This window comes from Rousettus aegyptiacus, unplaced genomic scaffold, assembly GCF_014176215.1.
Source record: "Rousettus aegyptiacus isolate mRouAeg1 unplaced genomic scaffold, mRouAeg1.p scaffold_m13_p_17, whole genome shotgun sequence".
Taxonomy (NCBI): domain Eukaryota; kingdom Metazoa; phylum Chordata; class Mammalia; order Chiroptera; family Pteropodidae; genus Rousettus; species Rousettus aegyptiacus.
The window spans coordinates 34600102-34622453 of record NW_023416292.1 but is presented as its reverse complement, the minus strand read 5'-3'; the positions used below and the strand labels follow the sequence as shown (position 1 = coordinate 34622453).

At 56.9% G+C, this 22352-nt stretch overlaps 1 protein-coding gene across 2 annotated transcripts; it reads left to right on the top strand.

Annotated features, from left to right (window-relative positions):
- Positions 1-3126: 3126 nt before the first annotated feature.
- On the top strand, positions 3127-14352 carry LOC107516113 (chymosin). Of its 2 annotated transcripts, none has more exons than XM_036235270.1 (9): positions 3127-3188; positions 5312-5456; positions 6400-6517; positions 7452-7570; positions 9640-9839; positions 11225-11338; positions 12116-12260; positions 13178-13276; positions 13995-14352. In XM_036235270.1, the coding sequence occupies exons 1-9, from the start codon at positions 3127-3129 to the stop codon at positions 14130-14132; spliced, it is 1140 nt and encodes a 379-aa protein (XP_036091163.1). In that variant the 3' UTR covers positions 14133-14352. The 2 variants fall into 2 exon arrangements, with proteins under 2 accessions (XP_036091163.1, XP_016011037.2); XM_016155551.2 differs by lacking the exon at positions 3127-3188 and adding an exon at positions 4639-4805.
- Positions 14353-22352: the final 8000 nt, after the last annotated feature.

Genomic DNA, 22352 nt, shown 5'->3' with positions numbered 1-22352 from the left:
GGCTTGTCTGGGGGAGCATGACCAAGGCAGCTTCCAGAAGGCTGGGCTGGCCCAGGTGAGGCGCGCAGGAAACGGGGGCCCCAGGCGGGCACACCCCTGAACCTGGGAGGCTGAGAGTCACACGAGTGGAAGCACCTCAGCGAGGCTCTGTGCAAAAATGGCTAAGGTTCATTTCCCCCCAGCCTGGAGGTTTGGGGGCACAATGCAGAAATTCAATTGCTTTATAGAACAAGAAAAGAAGCGATGCTTTGTGCACACCTGAGATACACTCCGGCTCCATGAGCTCGTAAATCTCACGTTTCACAGATGAGGAACCAAGACTGTCACCCAAGTGCAGTCATTTGTGACTCATCTGCAGAAGGCTTAGCACGTGGAAGCGCTTCAGTCTCTTTTCTTTGATCCTCACACGACCCTCTCGGTATCACTGTCTCTGCAGAAGAGGAAACCGAGGCATCGAGAAGTAGAGGGGCTTGCTCAAGTTTCCACCACCACGTGGAAGACCCAGGGTTCAAGTCCAGGACCCTGCACTTTCCGGAGACTGTGCTCGCCTGCCCTGCCTCTCCTGCCTCCCCGGCCTCCCCGGCCTCCTGGCCCCTTGCGGCAGGAGGTGTCTGTCCCTTTGGCTTTCCTCCCATAATGCTTATCACAGCAAGACAATCTGCTCCCACCTGACTGTGGCCTTCCTAGGGGTCGACATGACCTCAGCTCCTGTCTCTAGGTCCGGTGTCTGAGAAATCGAATCGAATTGGCTTTGTCGCTGCTCATGGTTGAGTGGAGATTACAAGGTTGGGTACCCAGGAGAGGCTGTCCCCAGCCCTGATTTTGTTTTAGATATGCTTGTGAGTCAGTCCCCACTCACAGGATTTCTAGGTCGTGGAGTCGTCCCCGCCTGGGCCTGGGTAACCAGTAATGAAATCTTATCGCGGCTTTTGCAGGTCTCGCCTGCCTCCCGCCTTGGATACACAGTCTTAACGCTCTGTGCAGCCTGGGGCAGCATTCCTGATAGTGTGCCTGACTGCTGTTAGAAGGATCCCAATCTGTGGATAAACACAGAGCAGCCAATGCCAAGGGATCTTTGTTTCTTGGCTTCGACGGTCACCTTCCAGTGGGAGAGGCGACCAAGCCCCACTTCCAAGGCTCATTGTCTGGGAGTGTTTGCTGCTGGGTCAGCATGGGACACACTGGTGACATGGGACAGAGGAACATACCACTCCCATCTGATGTCGCCGAGCCTAGAGGGTCCCAGCCCCAGATGCTGCCAATGGGCCTGCAGCCCATGGGTATGGCTGCTCCCACCGGTGTCCAGAGGCTGGAAGGCGCGAGCCGGAAGCAGAGCTACCCCCAGGCTTGACACTGTAAACTCATGAAACTTCCACAGCGTGCTCGGCCCTGTGATGATGTAGTGTGTAGCATGTCAGACCCGGAGTCTGGTGACCACTCAAACTCTTCCTCGTCCCGGGCACACCCTTTAACTTCTCTGAGCCTCCATCTCCTCGTCTGCAGGACATAAGAAAGGGGCAGCCCGCTGTTCCTCGAGAGCGACGGGAAGACCATCTATTCGTCCATTTGCTTAACCAAACGTTTGTTGAGCATCTACTACGTGCCATGCTAGGCGTAGGTATATGGGAAGAAACGCCGCCTCGACGTAGAGCCGTTGACACAGGACAGGGCAACATCCTCGGGGAGGAACAGGAAACGGACCCGGCCATGCAGCGCGTTTTTCTCTCTGCTCCCCTGGCTTTTGAAAAGGGAAGTGCTGTGAAGACAGCTGCTTGTGGCCCGTCCTGGGGGTCCTGGGGCGTGGAGAGCAGCAGTATCCCAGCCTCCAGGGGAGGCGTGTGGGTGGGGCATGGCCACGGCAGGGATCGGACCTGCCGATAGGCCGATAGGCGTCCTCAGGGTCCTTCCTGCGGCCCTTACAAGTCAAGTACGGGGAACTTCCGGGTCTGTCCCTCTCTGAGCCCCGCCCCCCCACATCCGGGCCCAGCACACCCCACCTGCCCTCTCGGCTCCAGTCCCACGCCTTCTTCTTCTGCAGCCGCCGAGCCCCCCAGCTATGCGGATGTCGGTCCTGCTTGGGGTCGGTCCCCTGCACACGTGTGGTGCCCACGCCCTGACTTGGTGCCCACTCTCCAGTTTACAGCCTCCCCCCACTGCCCGGTCCTGGTTTTCTCTGCCCCCTCCACGGCTAAGTCCTTGTTTTCCTCATTCTCGCTCAGGCTACAGGCCCGAAGGTACACGTGGCCTGTCTGGCCCAGACTCTGCGACCTTCTACGCATCACAGCCCTTGTGTGTGTGCCTCCCAGAAGTTTCTCCTGGACCCCCGGGTGGGCCTCAGATGCCAAGTCTTGGCCTAACCTGATCCCTAAACCTGACCATCATGTCAAAGTTTCCTTCTTCCTCTCTGCCTGCGGCACACCTCTGCCTCCCCGGCTCACCTCCCTGCTCACCTCCCTGCTCACCTCCTCCATCTTCTCAATTGCTCATGGGATCCAGGATCTACCCCTCCTCTTCCCAGCACCCTCTGAACATGGACCAAGGGCCACAGCCCTGGGCGTGCAGGGGTCTTGGGCCCGCTGTCTCTCTTAGACCCCGGGTGACAAATTGAACACTCTGCCTCAGATGCCACTTTGGGGGTAGACTGATTTCTCTCTGGAAAACTGGGCTCAGGGGACTGGACTGGGGGTTCCTGGACAGGGCAGGCTGCCAGCTCCTGTGAAGTCAGGCCCAGAGAGGGGAGGACGCGGGGGCAGGAGCGGGGTGGGGTCTGTTGCACGTAGGCTTCTTGACACACCGTAAAGTGGAGCATGGGCAGGTTTCTGCTGGTGGCCTGGCCCGCGTTAGCTTAGGAAGTCTTGTTTGGAAGGGAATGTCGGATCGGGAGACCCGTGCGACATTTCTCAGCATGTGTCCCCTCCATCCTCGAAGTCCCTGGAGTGGTGGAACTTTGGCCTTTATCAGAGTAGGTGTTGGTAGTCTGGGTGCTATCTGAATGTGTTTGTGGAGGGGCCCGAAGTCAGAGGTTATCTCTGCAGCCTGGGCTTCCAGCCAGAGGGAACCTCACACCCTCCATAAAGGCTGGGGGAACGGGCCCTGGCTCCAGCGGCTGTCGGCCCACCATCCAGGATGAGGCGTCTCGTGGTGCTCCTTGCAGTCCTCGCTCTGACCCAGGGCAGTGGCATCACTAGGTGGGTGTCAAGCTGCAGGGGACGGGAAGGGTATCTCTGCATCCCTCTGGGCTAGCCTCTCCCTGGTCTTCCAGCCATTGGTTCCCCCCGGGAAGTCTTTGGAGTAAATGCAGCAGGTCCCCAAAATAATCGTTCCCTGTCAGCCTCGTTGCACGTTGGGACCTTTTCCTCTAAGTGTGCCCCTACACTCCAAAGTGTGGGGCAGCCTGGGAGATTAAGGGTCTGGCTTCTGGAGTCAAACTGCCTGCAGTTTGATCCCTAGCTCCAACTCGAACCTGATCCTCTGTGCCCAGTTTCCTCATCTGTGGTCTAATTAGGATGACAGAAGTGTCTGTCTCTTAGGGTTATGAGGAGCAGATGAGCTAATTAATAGTCATAAGATGCTTTCAACAATGCCTGGCACCTTGTAAGAGCTATGTATGCATTTGTCAAACAAAATCAAGTTCTCTATGGTACCAAGTCCTTCGGGTGACGTTCCCAGGTTCTCTTCCCAAAATAACGGCTGATGTTTATTGAGGTACTTGCTACCAGGTGCCAGACACTGAACTGGATTTTAACTATAGTCTCGCTAGTCCTCATGGACTAGGCAAATATTACTTGCATTTTACTGCTGAGGATGCTGGTTCAGGGAGGGTCAGGGCTGCCCAAGGCCACGTGGTTAGTAAGGGGGGAGTTGGGGTTTGGTCCCAAGTGGACTTGTGGGTTGACATGATGTCACACTACTTCTAGTCTCCAGGCTTGAGTTTTTTTTGAGGGATGTTTCTTGGGACCTCATGCTGGGAGAGGACAGCCCAGCAGAGTCACGGTCACTGCTGTGGGAGTCGCCAGGCACACAGCAGGGAGGGGCTGAGTTGATCGGGAGCCAGAGCTGAGCAGGCGAGAAGCACTGGGGACCGGACATGGGGACACAGGAAAGGGCAGCTGTGGGCTTGGTCCCAGGAGCTCAGCTCAGTCTCCTTCCGTTAAGGCTCAAGTCCTTTTCTATCCTCAGAGACCAAGGCCGAGAAATGTCTCGAGAGCTTTCATTTGTAAGTCAGGTCCTGGCTGAGGTCACACACGAGGGCTCTGGGTGGGAGGCATCTGAAGACAGACCATAATCCACACACAAGGCTGTTCCATGTGGGGTCATGAATAACACACGAAACGTCATTTTCTGTATGCGTCTTAAAACTGCTGCCGTTTTATTATCCTCGAAGCATTTGCACGTCTGTAGTCTCCAGTGACCCTTAGGTCAGCCCGACACGGGAGAGCCATGTGACTCTTGGAAGCTGGAAGGGACACTGGGAATCATGAAGCTCCATTCCTTCGGCCTCCGGGAGAGGAGACCAAGGGCCAGAGAAGTGAAACCACTTGGTCAAAGGCAGGGCCAGGAGAGTGGCTGGAAAGGAAGGAGTTCATCCGTTTTGCGTGGGAGGGAGCTGAAGCTCAGAGGTCTCCGGGAGCCACCCAAAGTGCCTCAGACCAACCAGCTCCTGCTGTTTCCCCTCTCCATCCTCTTCCTGCTGATCTGCTTCCAGCACCCAACGCCCAAACTCTATCAGGAGCTCCGTGGGGACCTCGGTCTCCGCTGAAAGCCTCTGAAGAATTTCACCCACCTTAGGCTACGAAGAGAGCCAAGTAAAGGGGTTACGAAGGGCGGGAGCATTGGCATAGTATTTACTAGTGTGGGGGACAACGTTTTCCAATCCAGACAGTGTGCTCAGGAGGGTAGAGACCCTACCCTATTCACTACTGTGTTTCCTGTGCCTCATGCTGTGTCTGGCACATAGTAGGTGAACAGCAAGACTTTGGAAACTGAATGATAACGTGCTGAGTGTCTCTCAAACCTCAGAGTTGCAAAACTCATTAGCGGGTTATAAAATATATCTACTGAGTCTCCACCAGCATTAAAAAAAAAAAAGAAAAAAGAGAAAGAAGTAGAAAATACCAGAGTGCCCTCCGTCGAGTCAGGGTAGGCACTGACATGTGGACTGATATAAAATATATTTTTTACTTTGTGTTGTGATAAAAATAGCAGGGGAGTGGTTTGCAGAGCCTGGAGCATCCGGCCTGGGTGCTCCTCAGAGGCTGGACTCACTCCCAGGGGATGTTAACCCTCCTCGCTAACCCTTCCTTCTCCCCAGGGTCCCTCTGCACAAAGGCAAGTCGCTGAGAAAGGCCCTGAAGGAGCGCGGGCTCCTGGAGGACTTCCTGAGGACTCACGGCCATGCCATCAGCAGCAGGAAGAACTCGAAGGTGGCCCAGGAGCCCATGGTCAACTACCTGGACGTGAGTGGCTCTGCCAGTCTTCTAGTTAGGATTCGCACACAGGGTGCAGGACGCCCCTGCCCCACCCCTGCCCCCACCTTTGGCCCCTCCCCGCCCTCCGTGCCCCTCCGTCAGCTCTGCAGCCCTATGCTCCCGCCTCCAGGGCTCTCAGTGTCTGGCCGGAAGGGTCTGAGCTCAGAGGACCTTCTCCTTCTTCTCCTTCCCATAGACTATATCCCTGGGGTGAAGGTTAAGGGGGGGGCGGGGCATCGTCTGCTCCCAGATCCAACCTCACACCTGCCTGCCTTGCCTTTCCCGGCCCAGGCGGCCCATGTCCCATCCTGGGCTCGGCAGGGATGGGGCAGCTCGTGGCCTCTCCGCAGCTGCCCGGGACACGGTGGGGAAGCCCCTGGTGCCTGCCTTCTTTCTGGAGCCTGACTCTCTCATCTGTCACCCTTGGCAGTAAACACCAGCCTTTTCTCCCTGGATTCTTGTTTCCTTGTCGAGGTCATCTCCACCACCCTCCACCCACCCCAGCCCGAGATCTGACCCACGGGGAGAGCTGGCGAGGCGGTGTGGCAGGCGCAGCTGGGCTGGGGCTCGAGGCCTGTACCTCACTGGTGCCCCCTCTCTGTCCCTGCCCCGGCAGGTGGCCTAATCTTGCTTTTTTTGGTCTAAAGTCAAGGCAGGGCTTACGTTTTGGTCTAAAGTCTGCTTTGGGGGCAGATTCCAGCAGCAGTTGCAGGGCCGGTGGGAGGGGCAGACCAGGTGTGGCCGGAGGTGGGTGGTGGTAGACACCCAGAGTAAGGCCTGGAGAACCCTCCCCTGTTTCTTCCCCTTTGACCTCCCAGGTCTCTGGGCAGAAAGCACAGGATCTACAAGACCCAGAGGGCTCCATGGCCAGAATCGACCCTCACCAGCCCACTGCCCTCCACGCCCTTGACCCTGTGCCTTCTGTCCTCAGGTTCAGTACTTCGGGAAGATCAGCATCGGGACCCCGCCCCAGGAGTTCACCGTGGCCTTTGACACCGGTTCCCCAGACCTCTGGGTACCCTCTGTCTACTGCAAGAGCGCAGCCTGCAGTGAGTGACCTCCCTTCCCCTGCTGCCCCGGCCCCCTCCCCACCCCTCAGGGGCAGACTCTGAGCCAGGTCTCCGCAGTGGTCAGGGTGGCCAGGGGGAAACCGAGATTGCAGTAGAGCTGCTTTGACATTCCCAGTCCTGTCCCCTGTCTTTGCTCAACCCTTCCAAGTGGCCGTGGACCGGGAAGGTGTACAAATCCTGGGTCTAATATAGAGAACACGAGCCGAAAGTGAGAGAACCTTGTTTTTTTTTTTTGTTTCGTTTTGTCTCTGTAAGGAGCCAGGGCGAGCTGCTTACTCTCCTGGGTTCTCAGTTTTCCTTTCTATAAAATGGGGCCACGGCACATTAGGGGGTGCTGGGTGGGTAAAGAGAGAGGACCTATTACTAATGATGAGAAAACATTCCATATGTTATAATTTCTGGGATGGTTGGCACTCTTTTCATCCCCATTTAGCAGATGAAGAAACCAAGTCCAGAGGAAAAAAAGAAACCGGTCTAAGATTACAAAGCTGATGAAAGCAAAGGGTTCCAGGCAACCACAGAAATGGCTTTTTCTTCCTCCCTCCCTTCTCTACCTCCTCCCTTCCTCCCTTCCTTCCTTCCTTCCTTCCTTCCTTCCTTCCTTCCTTCCTTCCTTCCTTCCTTCCTTCCTTCCTTCCTTCCCTCTTCCCTTATTTCTTCTCTCTCTCTCACTCTGTCTCTCTCTCGTTTTGGAAACTCACAGGTAGCACTGGTGGGTTGAGCAGCAAAGAAGCATTTTCTTTATTAAATTCTGTGGGCTTAGGAGAGAACTGGCTGCTTATTTCCAGTAGAGACGTGGTTAGTGTTTAGACTCTATCTTTTATACGATCGGGTAAGGGTTTCAGTCCCGGCCGGCACTGTCGAGCGGCGAGAATATCGGATGCGCCCCACTAACTCTGGGTCTGTATTCCAGAAAACCACCGCCGCTTCGACCCATCCAAGTCCTCCACCTTCCAGGATCTGGGCCAGGTCATGTCCCTCCAGTACGGCACGGGCAGCATGGAGGGGTTTCTGGGCTCTGACACTGTCACGGTGAGTGGGGCTTCGGGCCAGCCGGCGCTCACCTTCCCCTCTCCGTCAGCTGCTTCCTCACCCAGACAGGGAGGCTCTGGTGGGCCGAACCTCCCGCTGGTGCCTGGGGGCCCTTCGGGTCCTGCCCCCGCTAGGTGGCCCGGTGGGTAAGGACCCCGAGGAGGATTTTGGCCCCCAGCAGCTGTGGGCTGTCCCTCCCTCCTCCTCTCCTGCCCACATCAGTCCTCAGAGGCTTTTCCGGATGCAGTTTCCATCTTCCCACTCGGTTTCGTCGTCCGTCCTTGCCGCAGTTAGTTGAGAATCCCTAGCCCGTGCGGACACTGAGCTCTTCAGTGTCGTATGCGTGACCTCATCTTAAACCCACTCCCTCCAACAGCTGGTTGAGGAAGGTATTACTATCCCCACTACTCGGACGAGGAAACTGAGGCTCAGATGAGTTGAGAACCTGCCTGAAGTCACAGAGTCGGTGACGGTGGGAGCTGAGTGCCAGACCCACATCCCCGACTCTCTGAACGCTGCTCTTGGCTGGAGCTCACTCTTTGCAAGTCCCAGAGCAGCACCTTCTTTCAAGGCAAAGAGCATCTACGCGCTCCGGACGCAGGTCCCCTTTCTCTCGCCCCTTTTTGGCCCCTGAAGTCCCTAATGCAGCACAGAGTAGGTGCCCAGTGCATGCCGGCTCCTTTCTTTCCTTCCTCATCCACCATCCAAGAGGAAAAATGAAGCGGCATCCCTTGGCATCGATCACCTCGATCTTCTTCGGGTTCTTCCTTGGATCTGGCTGAAGTCCTTTTTGGCTTTGAGCTGAAAAACACACAGCCTTTTTCTGTCGACGGCCCCTTCTTCAGCCTCTTCCCCTGGTTGAGCACATGCCCATCCAACTCAAGTGTCCCCAAGAGTCAGTACCAGACAGCCACTGGCCGAGGTGGCCCAGCAGACGGGTCTCTGGAAGGCCTCGTCCCCTGCCCAGGTGTCCTACTTCTTTTGCTACCTGGGGCCATTTGCTTTCTTTTCTGGTCTTCTGGGTTCAGAGAAAGAGTCTGTATCTTCACCGGGAAGCTGACCCTTGCTTGTCGGCCTAGGCTGTGATGTTTCTGGCTGCATTCACTCACCCTCCATGGGCAGGGGGCAGGGAGAGAGAGCCTCAGGGACCAGGTCCCGCTCAGCCATCTCACGTGAGAGGGAGAGTGAGTCGGGGCATCCGAGGCAGAGAAAGATCAGTGTAGGTGGAGAGGAGTTAAGGGACCAGAGGAGTGAGACGGGCCGTAAGAAGCAGGACCAGAGTACAGGGGACTCTCGGGCAAGGGTTTCCTCCTCAGTGCCATCAGGAGCCTCTGGACGGGCGACATGACTTGATGTCCATTTTCAAAGATCACTTTGGCTGCCCGTGTGGAGGACAGGTCACTGGGACAGAGTGGAAGCGGGAGGGCCCTTGGGACCCTACGGTGGCTCAGGGTCGGCTGTCCAGGCGAGTGGGCAACCTGAGAGACTATCTGGGCGTCAGCACTTCCTTCTCAGAGTGCCAATAAATATTCAACGGCCAAACACTTAGTAAGTGCTGGATAAATGTTCAGCATTGGTGTTATTTAGCCTACCTTGAGATGCAGGGGCTATTATTCCATTAAACAGACGAGGAGATCGAGGCTCCAAGAGGTACTTGTCCCTGGTGACAGGGTCAGTTCAGCTGGTCTTTTACATGCAAAATGCATGTGTGGTCTTGCGCCCATCCACAGCTGTTCCCTGGGAGATGCCCCAGGTGCAGCCGCGGGGAGGGCTACAGGCTGGCAGAGGGCCTCAGGGCACCCCTGATCCCACCGCCTTCTTTGGGCTCGTCCCCCAGCTTCTGCACCATGACCACGCTGCCTGCCTTCTCCCCTGTGTCCTCCTGCTCCCCCCTCCCCGCCCACTGCGCCATTTCTCTCAGGAGCCATTTCTCTCCGGACCGTGGCCCAGAGCAGGGAAGGGCGGCCTCTTTCCTTTAGCTCCGTTAACTGCGGCCTGGCGAGGGGCGGGGGGCCTGGCTGCCTCCGGAGAAGGGCCCCCTGGCGGAGGTCTCTCTGCTTCTCTTTCAGGTCTCCAACATCGTGGACTCCCACCAGACCGTGGGCCTGAGCACGCAGGAGCCTAGCGAAGTCTTCTTCTACGCCGAGATGGACGGGATCCTGGGCCTGTCCTACCCGTTTCAGGCCAGCAATGGCTCGGAGCCTGTGTTTGACAACATGATGAAGCATCACCTGGTGGCCCAGGACCTGTTCTCCGTGTACATGAGCAGGTAGGAGCTGCAGCCCGCCAGGGCCGGACCTCCACGGCCTGGCAAGGACTGTCAGCCGGAGAGTGTCCCCCCGTCAGGGACACTGCAGCTCGTGGTGGTCACCAGCGGCCAGGCCAACCCTCTCCTTGTTTCTAGGCAGGGTCCCCAACGTAGTCACCGAAGCAGTCAGAGTTTACTGGGCCGAAATCTGATGTTCATTTCTGGCATAAAAAAAAAATAAAAAAAGAAGAAGAAGAAGCCTGGCCCCATCTCTGCCCAGGGGCTTTTAACTTTTTTACAAAGCGGCAGGCCTCAGGGACCATTTGTTGACGTCACTGAGATTCACAGGCTTTTAGAGCAGGCTCCAGAGGAGTCTTACCTTCTCCCCTCACGTGTGGGAAACCGAGGCCCGTCGGGACGACCACCCTGGCGGCTGGCGGCCGAGCCACGCCTGGGGTCCAGGGCTGCCGACTTCACCCACTCGTCCCTGCTTTCCTCACCTGCCGCTCTGATGGCGCAGCTCAGCTGGACATGGGGGCGGGGGCGGGACAGGGAGAAGGGGACCGTACCTGGGAGAAGGGGTTGGGTGGCTGAGGTCAGCGGAACCCAGGCAAGAGATAAACGGGTTCGTTCGTTCATTCATTCGCTCACTCACTCACTCAGTAGGTGTTTGTGGGCCCCTTCCATGCGCAGGGACTGTGCCAGGAGATGAGGACAGATCGGCAAACAAGAAAAAAAGAGTTAACTTTTTAGCAGGGTCCACAGGCCGCACACAATCACGCACACAATGGTGAGGATGTGGGGAAAGGGCCGCAGGGGAGGCCCACACGCACCAGAGGGCACCAGAGGGCACCAGAGGGCACCAGAGGCGGAGCGGTAACGCGGAAGCCTCCTCTGACCGAGGTGCTTGAGCGCGCAGGTGGCAGGGGGAGGGTCGCTGAGGCGCGAGCGGGAGCCGTTCAGGTGAGACAGAGGGATGTTAGGCTGGAGCAGGCAGGTGGCGGGGCCTTGACGAGGTCGAGGACCCGGGACAGCAGAGTGGGAAGCAGGTGATACTAGCGTGCCGACCAGTGCCCCCTGGCCGTGAGACAGGACACAGAGGGGTTTGGGCTGAGGTGGTAGTTTAATGCCAAGCGTGTGGGACCTCGTTGGGGCCACCCTCTCCTGCTCGCGGGCAAAGGGCCGGGGGCAGAACGCGTTGGGTGGTGGGAGGCGGGGACACAGGGCGACAGCTGGGCACACCCGAGGATGGCGGCCATGCAGCCTGCAAGGTGGGTTGCTTCCTGGCCTCCCCTCGCACAGCTCCCGGAGCTGCCTCAGGTTGGGGGAGGGGCCTGCAGAGCTCAGAGGAAAAGGATGCTGCGGCCCGGGCGGTGCAGCCCCAACGAGCCTGTCCTTGGTTTCAGGAACGAGGAGGGGAGCGTGCTCATGCTGGGGGCCATCGACTCATCCTACTACAGAGGCTCACTGCACTGGGTGCCCGTGACCGTGCAGCAGTACTGGCAGTTCACCGTGGACAGGTGAGTGATTGGCAGCTGGGAGGGAGCCCAGCCAGAGGCTGACTCCAGGTGTGGGGACGTCGAGGGCCAGGGTGGCAGCCCACGAGGCTTTGAGAAGGACTGCAGCACGGTAGCTCCAAAGACCATCAGGTCAGAGTCTGAATTAGACGCCCCGAAGCCAATGACCTTTGACAGCGAGAATGTCGCACCTTCACCTAGTCTTTGCTAATATGGCGAGCGAGCTGTGCCTACGGAGCACCTACTTCCTGCTAGGTGTCGTACTGAGTGGTAATATTACTGTCTCGTTTAGTCCTCACTAAAGCCTCATGAGGTAGGCGCCATTATCATCCTCGTTTTATCCTTTACTAATTTCGAGTTCGAACCTCACGCCCAGCCCGGGGGAAGTCAGGGAAGGCATTGTTAACGTGCCCATTTCGTGAGTGCGAAGCCTGAGTGCAGGAAGGTTGAGTAACTTGCCCGGATGTGCAGCAAGGAAATGGTGGGGCGAAAACGTGAAGGAACCAGATCCTGAGGTGCCTGGCGCAGTGCGCAGCCCAGCCCAGCCCACTGCACACGGCTTTGCCGTTTTATGGCAGTTTCTGTCCCATAGAAGGTGGGGTGGCCTCGATTCAGCCACTGAGTTGGGGGGAAATGGTTTTCTGTCTTTCCTCTGAGCTCGGGAAGTTATGGGGACTTAAAAAGGGGCCTGAGGGTCCTGGCAGGGGTGGGTCCGCAGGGCCCCGGGGAGGAAGAGCCAGGTGCTGGAATGCCGCAAGGCCATCCTGTCCCCTTCTGCAGTGTCACCATCGATGGCGTGGTGGTGGCCTGTCACGGGGGCTGTCAGGCCATACTGGACACAGGCACTTCCTTTCTGTATGGGCTCAGCAGTGACATCCTCAACATCCAGCAGACCATCGGTGCCACAGAGGTCCAGGATGGCCAGGTGAGTCCAGGCTCTTATGCCCCCGCCCCTGCCCGTCCTTTGCACACAGGAGAAATGGCAAAGTGAGTCAGTGAGGGAGCCCGTTCACCCCACAGAAGTTAAGACTTTTCGGATTTCTGGGGAGGCCTCCACAGTGGCCTTCCAGCTGTGACCCACCGCTGTTCCCAGGTCTCACCCAGTGGCCACAGCCTGACTTCTCGTCCCCAGGAGGGTCGCACTCCCCGACCGCTGAGCTTTGTTGTGCCCCCTCGTTCCTCCTCCACCCACTGGCCTCCCGTCTTCCTCCAGAAGTGCGCTCGGTATTCTCGGGAGCCCGGCTGGACCTGGAGGGAAAACACCAGGCGAACCCCTCTTCGTCCCGAGCCGGGGCCTGTCCCTGGGTTGGCCGACAGCTGGTCCTCATCAGTGTGACTCTTTCAGGGACCACGTCTTGGGAGTCCCAGCCCGAGAGCCTCCCCAAGGCCCTCTGAGAAGGCAGCCTCCTCCCCATCACCCGGCTTCTGGTGCAGAGGAAGGGGTCCTGCCCGGGACCTTCTCTGCCTCCTCCAGTCAGATGACACCTATTGTCCTTTAAAAAGGACATCCTCTGGTCTTTAAAAAAAGTATTACTTACTAAAGCATAGCGACATACAATATTATATGAGTTTCGGGTGTATAATACAGTGATCCGACATTTATGTACCTTACGATGTGATCACTGATAGTTACCATCTGTCGCTGTACCAAGTTGTTATGATATTACTGACTGTTTTCTCTATGCCGTACATGAAATGCCCATGACTCGTTTATTTCCTAACTGGAAGTGAGCACCCCTCGATCCCTTTCACCCTGTTCACCCATCCCCACCCCTCCGGCAACCAGGTTGTTCTCTGAGTCCATGAGTCTGTTTCTGTTTTGTTTGTTTGTGTGTTCGTTAGTTTTTCGTCGACTGCGGGAGCCTGAGCAGCATGCCCACGGTGGTCTTTGAGATCAACGGCAGAACGTACCCACTGCCCCCCTCGGCCTACACCATCCAGGTATGAGTCTCAGAGAAGGCACCCCAGTTCGTCCAGCTCTCTCTGACTCTGTCACGGCAAGTCAGCGAAGTCGGTGATAAGCGGCAGGTCTCGATAGGCAATGCAGGGCGTACGTGTAGGCCTACTGGTCCTTCCGAGTGGGGCCCTGTTGTCCTTGGGCTTTGTTTGTGGCTACTGCGGGCTGGTTCTGGAATAAATGGGGCAGTTGGGAAGGAGAGAGCCCAGTGGCTCGAAGGGGAAGGGGGAGGAGCAGGACCACAGCCTACTGTGGAACCTCCACCCACTGCTCCAGCTGCCAAGCCCAGGGGGCCGGAGCTCTGCCTGAGAGTCTCTTAGATCCTTTGGGCTCTGTGGGGACCTGACCATCATCCCTGCTGATCTGCTGGTCTCCGCTTTGGCCTAATCCTAAGCATCCCAAACTGGCAAGGCCTCGGGCCCCTAATCCTGCTCTGGCTGGTCATCAGGAAAGTAGGTGATGTGAATTGGAAGGCAGGGGGCTAGAGAGAACAAGTGCAGAGGAGTCGGGTAAGGGGACCCCGCCAGGCGATCTTGGATTAAGTCACTGTATTTTTTGAACAACAATTTATTTATCTATTGAGTGAGATGAATCTGATACTCGTTTGCTTACATTAGGAGGTGATTTCAAGGAAAATAATAGGGTGTGGGGCGGGGTGGGGGAAGGCATTGGGTAGCTTCACCTCAATCCTGCCTTTTCCAGGACACAGGTTACTGCTTCAGTAGCTTCCAGGGCCAAGATGCCTCCCAGCCGTGGATCCTCGGGGATGTGTTCCTCCGAGAGTATTTCAGCGTATTCGACAGGGCCAACAACCGCGTGGGGCTGGCCAAGGCCATCTGATTGTACCATTGACCGAGGACCACGCTGTCCCAAACACGTGCACGTGCACACACGCACACACACACACACACACACACACGCATGCACATAGATCAAGTTTTCAGGCAGATGGTTCTCAATAAATACCACGTTTCTGCACAGCCTCGCTTCTGTTGGGGCTAAAGCCCTTTATGGGGTGGGGTGCGGCTGTCACGAGGTATGTCTGACAAAACCGGGGCCACATCGGTGGGGGAGGGTTGGAGACACGGCTGACGGGTGGAGATTTCCCGAGGGAATTGGCCATTTCAAGCGCAGGTCAGGCAAAACCGAGGTATATTTGCCCTCTTGTCACCTTACTCTAGATCTTCCTAAGGAAAGAGTACATTAGGGGAGACCATCGCATGATGAGGCTTGTTGTGCCTGGGGAGTAAGAGCTCGGGGTACAGGGCAGAGCAGAGAGCGCTGACCCAGGGAGAGAAAGGCTCGGGGCCAGTTACGAGAAGAGCCTGGCTGCCACTAGGGGAAGGCAGAGGGCGTCGCGGAAGGCCTGAGGGTCCTGAGGTTGCTGTGACCACGGCCCAGGGTTCCAGCCTCAGTTCTGGAGGCTCCGACCCTGACTTGCCAGTGCCCAGTGAGCAGCTCCCTCGCTCCATCAAAAAGGTTAGTGTTTTCTTCGACAGGGGACGGGGCACTTGCTCTGGCTTCTAGGCCATGTTGCTGTCGGTCCCTGCCCTGCCCTGTCCTGACCACACTTGCCCTGCTAACACCTGAGGAGCAGGTGAGTCCTGCAGGAATAGGTTTGTCCATGACACTTCACAAAGGAGACTGTCTTTTATGAAGATGAGTGTGTCTGTGTGTGGGGGAGGAGGGGGGCGGGGGTGGAGTTCCCAGCAGGATCTGTGGAGTCTATTGACAGAGTCCTCTGGGGGCATTTCATGGGGCTTTTCTCAGCTCTGCCCAAGGGCAACCAAGATGAGGAGCCCCGGGCAGTGGCGATGCTGTCTGCAGTGCTTGTCTGGGTCTGTGGCTGAGCAGCCAGCACGGGTCACAGAGGCACTGGTGGCCTCTGGCAGGGGAGAAGCAGGGGCAGGCTGAGGGGGTGACCTGGAGGAGGGACGGCTCAGGCTACAGTCCAGGGTGAGTAGAGGAGCCTGGGGTGAGCTGGGGCAGAAGTTACTGTAGAACGTTCCAAGGCTTCAAGGACAGAGGGCTTCGGGCCTCGGCGTTTGAGCCGGACGGGGTCAGGGAGGTGAGCGTGGTGCCGAGGAATAGTTCTGGCATTGGGGGACTTCTCTGAGCCTCACTTTTCTTATCTAAGACCAATGCTGTCTGTTTGCCAAGAAGGAGACAGAACTGGGCCACTTTCATTATTTTTAGGCTTCTTGTAGATTTAAAAAAAAAAAAGTGCCAAACAGGCTCACAAAAATTGTGTTATATTTCAGTGGTTTATGCTTGACTAATTGTATTTTAAACACCCAAACTTTAATTGAACATAACGTAGAAAGTCTAAATATGATGACTTTCGTAAGTGGGAGGCTTGGACCAAATGTTCCCCCACTGCTCACCCAGCCCACCCCTGGGCCACCCCGGGCCCATCTGGCCCCCGCGACCATCCTGTCCTGAGAGGCTGGTGACCGTACAGTGACCTCAGGCAGCTCCCTCCCAAGGTTAATAGGGTGTGGAAAGTCCATATTCTGCTCCTGGGGATTCGGGAGCAGAGAAGGCCCAGCCCCTTTGACTGACTTTTAATTGTCCTTCAAACCTGGCCTCAGTCCAAACCTCTTCAGGACGCTCCTGACCAGGCTGGAGGCCCAGGGCCCTCCCCGTGCCCCGGCTCTTCTCAGTGTAATGCTTCGTATGCTGACATGTAAGTCCTTGTCCGTCTCTGCTGTGGACTGTGGGCTCTCTGAGGACAGACACTACTCCTCTCATTTTGATAGCTTGGGTGCCTGACTCATGGAATGCCACTCTCAAGTGCTGTTAAAGAGATAGATGGATGGATGAATGAATGAATGAACAAATGATTCAGAGAGGGCCTCAAGAATCTCACTGCTGATACCGTTGTCCTCTTTCCTCTCGAGTCTTTACCCGCGCCCCCGACACGCACACTCGCACGCTCAGGCCCTCCCTGCATCTTCCCCTTCTCGTCCCTGGAACAGTCCCAGTCCTTCGCCGTCCCTGGAGGAGGCTCAGCGCGTGTTGGAAGGACACTGAGGGGGAGAGAAGGTGGCCGAGCTGCCTCTAGGGTTTTAAGGTTCTGCCCAGAACCCGCACTGGGCTCTGTTCCAGGCCCCGTTCTCTGTGGGGTCTGCGAGGGGATAAGGGGTCTTGGGAAGGGCGGTCAGCACATCTGTTGTCAGGGGCAACCTGGAGGCCAGTGGGAGCAGTGGGAGGGGACCCTGGCAGGTCCGGGCTGACTCACTGCCTGGTCTCCCATCAGCTCTGCCTGCTGATGAGAACCAGGGCAGGGAGAGGGCAGAGGGCAGCTGAGCACGCCTCGTGGCTGTCACAGCCACCCGCCCACCCTGCCTCTGCTGCCCGGGGCCTGTGGCCACGGCCACGCTCCAGCCCTGCAGGGTTGGCCTCTGGGCCTGGCTCATGCCCTGCCCTTTACCTGCTCTGTCTTTTCTCTCTAGCCTGTGAACTGCTCCTCATCCTTCAAGACCAGCTTAGGTGCCTGTGCTTTGAGATGACTCCCATCTTCCCACTTCCTAATTGTTCAGCAGGGATCTTTACAATGGCATTTATCTGGCATTTATCCTGTCCTAGTCACTCACAGGTTGGTCTCCCTGCACCAGCCCCTGACGGATGGCACCAGAGTCTTCCCTTTGAATCCTCAGCACCCAGGGGAGCTCCTGGCACACTGCAGAGGCCAAGCGCCAGAGAGGGACTTAGGCCTGGTGACAGGAGAGGCAAATCGCTGCCCAAGTGGCATGAATCACGAGTGCGGGGAAGCATGAGCTCACAAGGACATGAGTGTACCGGCACAGTCACACGCACGCACGCACACACACACACACACACACACACAGAGTCTCCCAAGGACCTGCCCCGCCCAGTGCCCCTCCCTGCCCCTGCCCACATGCAGGCAGCGTCCTCAGGCTGACAGTCCCATTGCCACTTCCTCTCCCTTCCTTGTCACTCAATTTTCCTGCCAGTTCTTCTCATGCTAATGAGAGGAAGCATTTGGCCAGGGAGAAGCTTGGAAAGGAAGTCTTTGAAATGGAAATGTTATGACAAAGTGATGGATTGTTTTCTGAGCTGTGCAGTTTGTTTCTTGCTTGCGGCAGAAGGGAAAATAGAGCTGAGACAGGAATGGCAGAGGCCGCCCCTGTCAGAGAGCCCCGGACTGCCTGAAATGCAAGCGAAGGCGGCCCGAGGCAGGAAGAGGGAGTGCGGGGTGACCGGCGAGCCCCGGGCAGGCAGAGGGACGCGGCCGGGGCCCTGCCTGGCAGGGCGTACAGCAGCTTCCTGCTGAGGACGCCTGGTCTGTCCTTCAGGGCTGGCCTCTGGGCCTCTGCACCTGCCATCCCTTTGCCTGAGGGCCCTTGGCACTTTCTCTGACCTGTGAACTGCTCCTCATCCTTCAAAACCAGCGTAAAAGGTCACCTCCTCTAAGGAGACCCCTACTGCACATGATGCCCAGCTCACCGAAACCCTCCGAACCGCAGGAATTCTCACCGGCTGAGCCTTGGCTGCTCGGTTTACTTGGGACTAATTAGAATTGTCACTGGTCTTGTTAATTAAAGAGGATGTTTTGAGAACCTACTGTGTGAAGCACTGTTCTGTGCATCGTGTCCACCAGTGAACACAACAGATGGACCCCCCCCCCTCGTGGAGCTCTGTGGGGGGCATGGACGATGTGAGCCAGGTCGCACATTCGATGGTTTAAACGTCATGGGGAAAAGCAGAGAGGCGTGAAAATGACGGAGAGTGCTGTGACCTTTATGCTTTAAAATGAGGTGGGGAGCAAAGGCTTCCAGAAAGGTGGATTTGAGCAAAAAAACGTGAAAGAGAGGATAAGGCACGCAGACGTGAGGGAGGGATGAGCGTTACAGGTAGAAGGAACAGCGTGTGAAGATTACTGAGCCCATAGTAAGGAGAAGCTACCGGGAGATAAATACGGAAACGTTAATTTGTGCCTTTTATCTTTCTAATGACATGACCCTATCTTTGAGATCAGGAGTCACATCTCAATCATGTTCGTGTCCTTCAGAGCACTTAGTATTTGACAGAGCAATTTTTCGGTCGTTGTGTGTTGAATGAATAAACAAACTCCAAACTGTCCCTCTCTACGCTCAACAGGGCGAGGGCTGCCGGGACTCAGCTCTTGTCCTGGAGTGCCCTCTAGTGACCCGATTGCAAATGCCAGCTTCGGACACCTTGTTTTTATATTTTGCAACTTTCCTCCTCCCCGCCCCAAGTCCCCAAGGCAGTGGCCAACCAAACAATAGAACTTATTAAGTGCCTACTATGCGCAGGGCACAGTGCCAGCTCCCGCAGGAGACATGGTCCCTGTCCTCGAACCCCTCAGTCACGGGACCTCTTGCTGGCTGGCCTTTTTCCCCTCAGTCTTTGTTCTCCGGTGTCCGCCCTCTGTAAACTTTCTAGATCCCCGGTAATATCGGGATTACATTTTGGGCTGCAGGTGACCAGGCGAGGCTATACCTGCCGTGTGTGTCTGAGGGGCTTGGGGACAGCACTGGCCCTTCCGGATTGCTGGAACAGCCCTTCACCCCAGGGAATTCCAGCTCCGGGGAGCTGGGACCACAGCCAGGGTCCGGTGTATCAGACACACCCTGCGGTTTCCGGGCAGGGGCCCGTTAAGATGCAGATCACAGCTGTCTCCCCGTTCAGGCTGGTGGAACTGTGCCTTCTTTTTAGGGACTGCTCACGGGCCCCGCCGTCTCCTCTGAGCTGGTGGCCTTGGTCTCCTCGGGGCCAATGCCGAAGCTCCGTCCATAGGTGCTGAGCCTCCCCCCCCCTTTTGTCCTTGCCCTCTCCTCTGGCCCCGGCCACGGAACTTGAGAGTCCCTTTCTTTCCCAGGGCTCCTCTGTTTAGCACCGAGACCAGAATAACTGTGTCCTTGGAGCTTTATTTTTAGGTCCTGTGAGAGGGAACAAGGAGCCTCGGAAGACAGGCCTCTCATGTGTCAAGGAGTGTTCTGGGGGGCGGGGCAGCCACGCCTCCTGCGGCTCGGCTCTGGCTCTCAACCGTCGCTTGGGAGTCCTGCAAACCGAGCCCCAGATCTCAGCCGCTGTCCACGCGTCTGCTCCCTGGGGTGGGGGGCTCATTGCTCACAGAGAGAGGGTTGTTCATGAGCAGCGAAGTAGATTGCGGGCAGAAGCCTGTCCAGATGCTCAGGCTTGTGTCCCCAGGACTCCCTGAGCCACGCTGGTGGCCAGTCTCTCAGCCGTAGCTCCTGAGACGGCGAGGCAGGCGGCCCCAAGCTGGAGGGATGCTCGGGCCCGAGCCCCAGCACCTGGGCCTGTGGCCCTGTGGGGTTTGGACGATATGTAAGAAGTAGATGCCCCCCAAGCACTTTCCGTGGACTGGGTGGTTTCAAAGACAAGTTTATTTCTCACAGTTCTGGAGGCCGGAAGTTCAAGATCAAGGTGACGGCAAGGTTGGTTTCTCCTGAGGCCTCGCTCCTGGGCTTGCAGAAGGCCACCTCCTCACCGTGTCCCGTGTGGCCTTTCCTCGGTGCCCACACACCCCAACTGTCTCTTCCTCTTAAGGACATCGGTCATATGGGATTAGGACTGCACCTGAATTAGGGCCTCACCTTTATGACCTCATTTAACCTTAATTGCCTCTTTGAAGAACCTGGCAGCAGCCTCGCTGGGGGTTAGGGGGAGACCACAGGGCTGTTAGAGGGACATAATGTAGTCTGCCTCCCGGAGGAGTGTCCTCTCCTCCCCACTGTGCCGGTCAGCCCCAGACCGCCCTGCCGCTCACCAGCCCTTCTCCCTCCAGCCCTAAGAGCAGCCCCTCCCCCAGGGCTAAAGCTCGTGCTGGGATGGGTCAGACCCCGAAGGGCGCCGGTACCTCGTAGGATCCAGAATGACTCCCTCCACAGTGACAGAGGGACACTGGAAAATCACCGCCCCCCCCCCCCCGGAGGTACCTGAGCTACAGAGGTGAGAAAGGGTGACGCAGAGGACCGTGGTCTTTCCCACATAGCTGGCCTCCCTGGCCTGAGGTCTCAGGGACAATTACACTGGGCATTTGTCTGAGCCTTGTCAAAGTGAACTCTCTCTCTCTCTCTCTCTCTCTCTCTCTCTCTCTCTATTTCTCTCTCTTCAGATATTTATGGAGCACACCTGGCACTGGGCGCTAAAGCCACAGAGGTGAGCAAGCCACAGTCTTCATCCCCGTGGAGCTGCGCAGGGTGCGGGTTATCAGGAGCTCGTTACGGTGAGATTTGTTGAGACGGGCCACGTTTCAGGTTTTGAACATTCTGTCCTGCTGTTCTCTCAGCTGACTGCAATGTCCTAGACAGGTTAGTTTTTCTGAAACCACATTCCATGGCCAGACTGTTTTTCACACCAATGAGTGTCCCAGTGTTTTTAGTCCAGAGGGAGCGTCCACAGTGAGCCTGTGTTTTTTTGGGCCCCTGACATGGGGCAGAGAAGAAGAAGGGGAGGGGGCCGGGACCTCGGTTCCGCTGGCTGGTGGAAGCCTGTCCCTCCCTGGGACCGAGGACCAGCTCCGCAGGGGCCCCTTGGACTTTCCAGCCTCCGGACAACCTACACTTTGCCCCCTCCCCAGTGAGATGCAGCCCTTGTAGTCCTGGCAGGATTCGCTGGAGGATCAGAGAGCCGAAGCCAGAGGGCAGCCGAGAGCCGCGACGTGAGGGTGGCTCAGCAGGGGTGCCGCTGTGGGCTGGCGGCAGCAGGGGCCGGGCAGGGCTCCCCGGCCCAAACTGGACTGGCCGGGTGGGAGAGAGGAGAGGCAGCCATGACTCTCTCCTTAGGCCCGTTGGTGACGCTAAAAACAGGACAACCAGCCCAAATTAGAATTGCTTATGCTGAGCCTCTCTCTGGTCACCAAACCGAGACTTAATTGCAGTTTCGGTTCTCGCAGAAGTGGAAACTTAAACCAGTCAACCAGGAATCGCCTGATCAGCGCTAGTTCGAGAACCCGCCCGCTAGAGGCCTGCCATCCCCTGACGGAGAGGAACTTGGCAGTAGCCAACCCGCTTTTTTGCCAGGACAGCCCCCTTGTTCCTGGTCCCTTTTGCCTTTAAAAGTCTCTCATTTTGTACAGCTCCTGGGATGCTGCCGGATTTGAATTGATTTTTGCTCAAATAAACTCTTAACATTTTTAATATGCCTCAGTTTATCTCTTAACAGTTTGCAGCCCCCAATGTCGAAGGCGGTGGAGGTGAGGACTCTCCTATCAGGCCTCCTGGCCACCACAGGGGATGTCAGGGAGGGGGTGGGGACCCTAAAAGCCATGACTTCTTTCCTTGGTGGAATAAGACCCCATCCTGCAAGGCGGGTGTTGCTCAGAGGCTCTCTCATTGGACGCCAGAGGCTGCACCTCGCAGGCAAGTCACCTCCTTCTCGGGGGTCCCTGGTGAATGCCACTGCCAGCCCCACATAGGTCCACGAAGGGTGCCATCCCTTGAACCCTCTGGCCCGAGTATGGGTGCACAGCTCCAGGGCGCGGGCTCTGGGCCACTGACTCAAAGGGTAGTGAGCAGGAGCGACGTGTACCCCGTGTACCCCACGGTCAGGTTTAAGAGCTGCCGCGTCGATTCACGGTCTCCTGGATGTCTTCATAACAGACACCGGGCCGTCTTAGTTTTCTATAGCTGCAGCAACAAAGGTCCACACACCTGGTGGCTTGAAACACCACGAAGTTATTTATTATCTCAGCAGGCTGCCTTCTTTCAGGGGGCTCTGGGGGCGAGTCTATCCCATTGCCTTTTCCGGTGTCTACGGGCCGCCCACGTTCCGCGACTCTGGCCTCTGCGGCCACCGGCACGTCTCCCGGCGCTGACCTCCTGCCTCCCGCTTATCAGGACCCGGTGCCTCCATCGGTTCCGCCCCCATGTTTTACCTTTAGCTAAGGAATTTCATACATGATCTTATTTAATCCCCACGATAACCCTGGGAGCTTGGCGTTGCTGATTATTTCTGTCATATATTTTTTTTCTGGCATATTTGCATGTGTTATTTCTCTGAACGGTGGAACAGTGGGGTGGTGTGGGGAAGAGGGAGCTCAGCCATGGC

Bases quoted from the DNA above. Each gene is read 5' to 3' on its own strand.
- LOC107516113 (XM_036235270.1), top strand. From the start codon at position 3,127: ATGAGGCGTCTCGTGGTGCTCCTTGCAGTCCTCGCTCTGACCCAGGGC. The intron at 3,189-5,311 runs GTGGGTGTCAAG...CCTTCTCCCCAG, and splicing joins CAGGGCAGTGGCATCACTAG to GGTCCCTCTGCACAAAGGCA. The intron at 9,840-11,224 runs GTAGGAGCTGCA...CCTTGGTTTCAG, and splicing joins TTCTCCGTGTACATGAGCAG to GAACGAGGAGGGGAGCGTGC.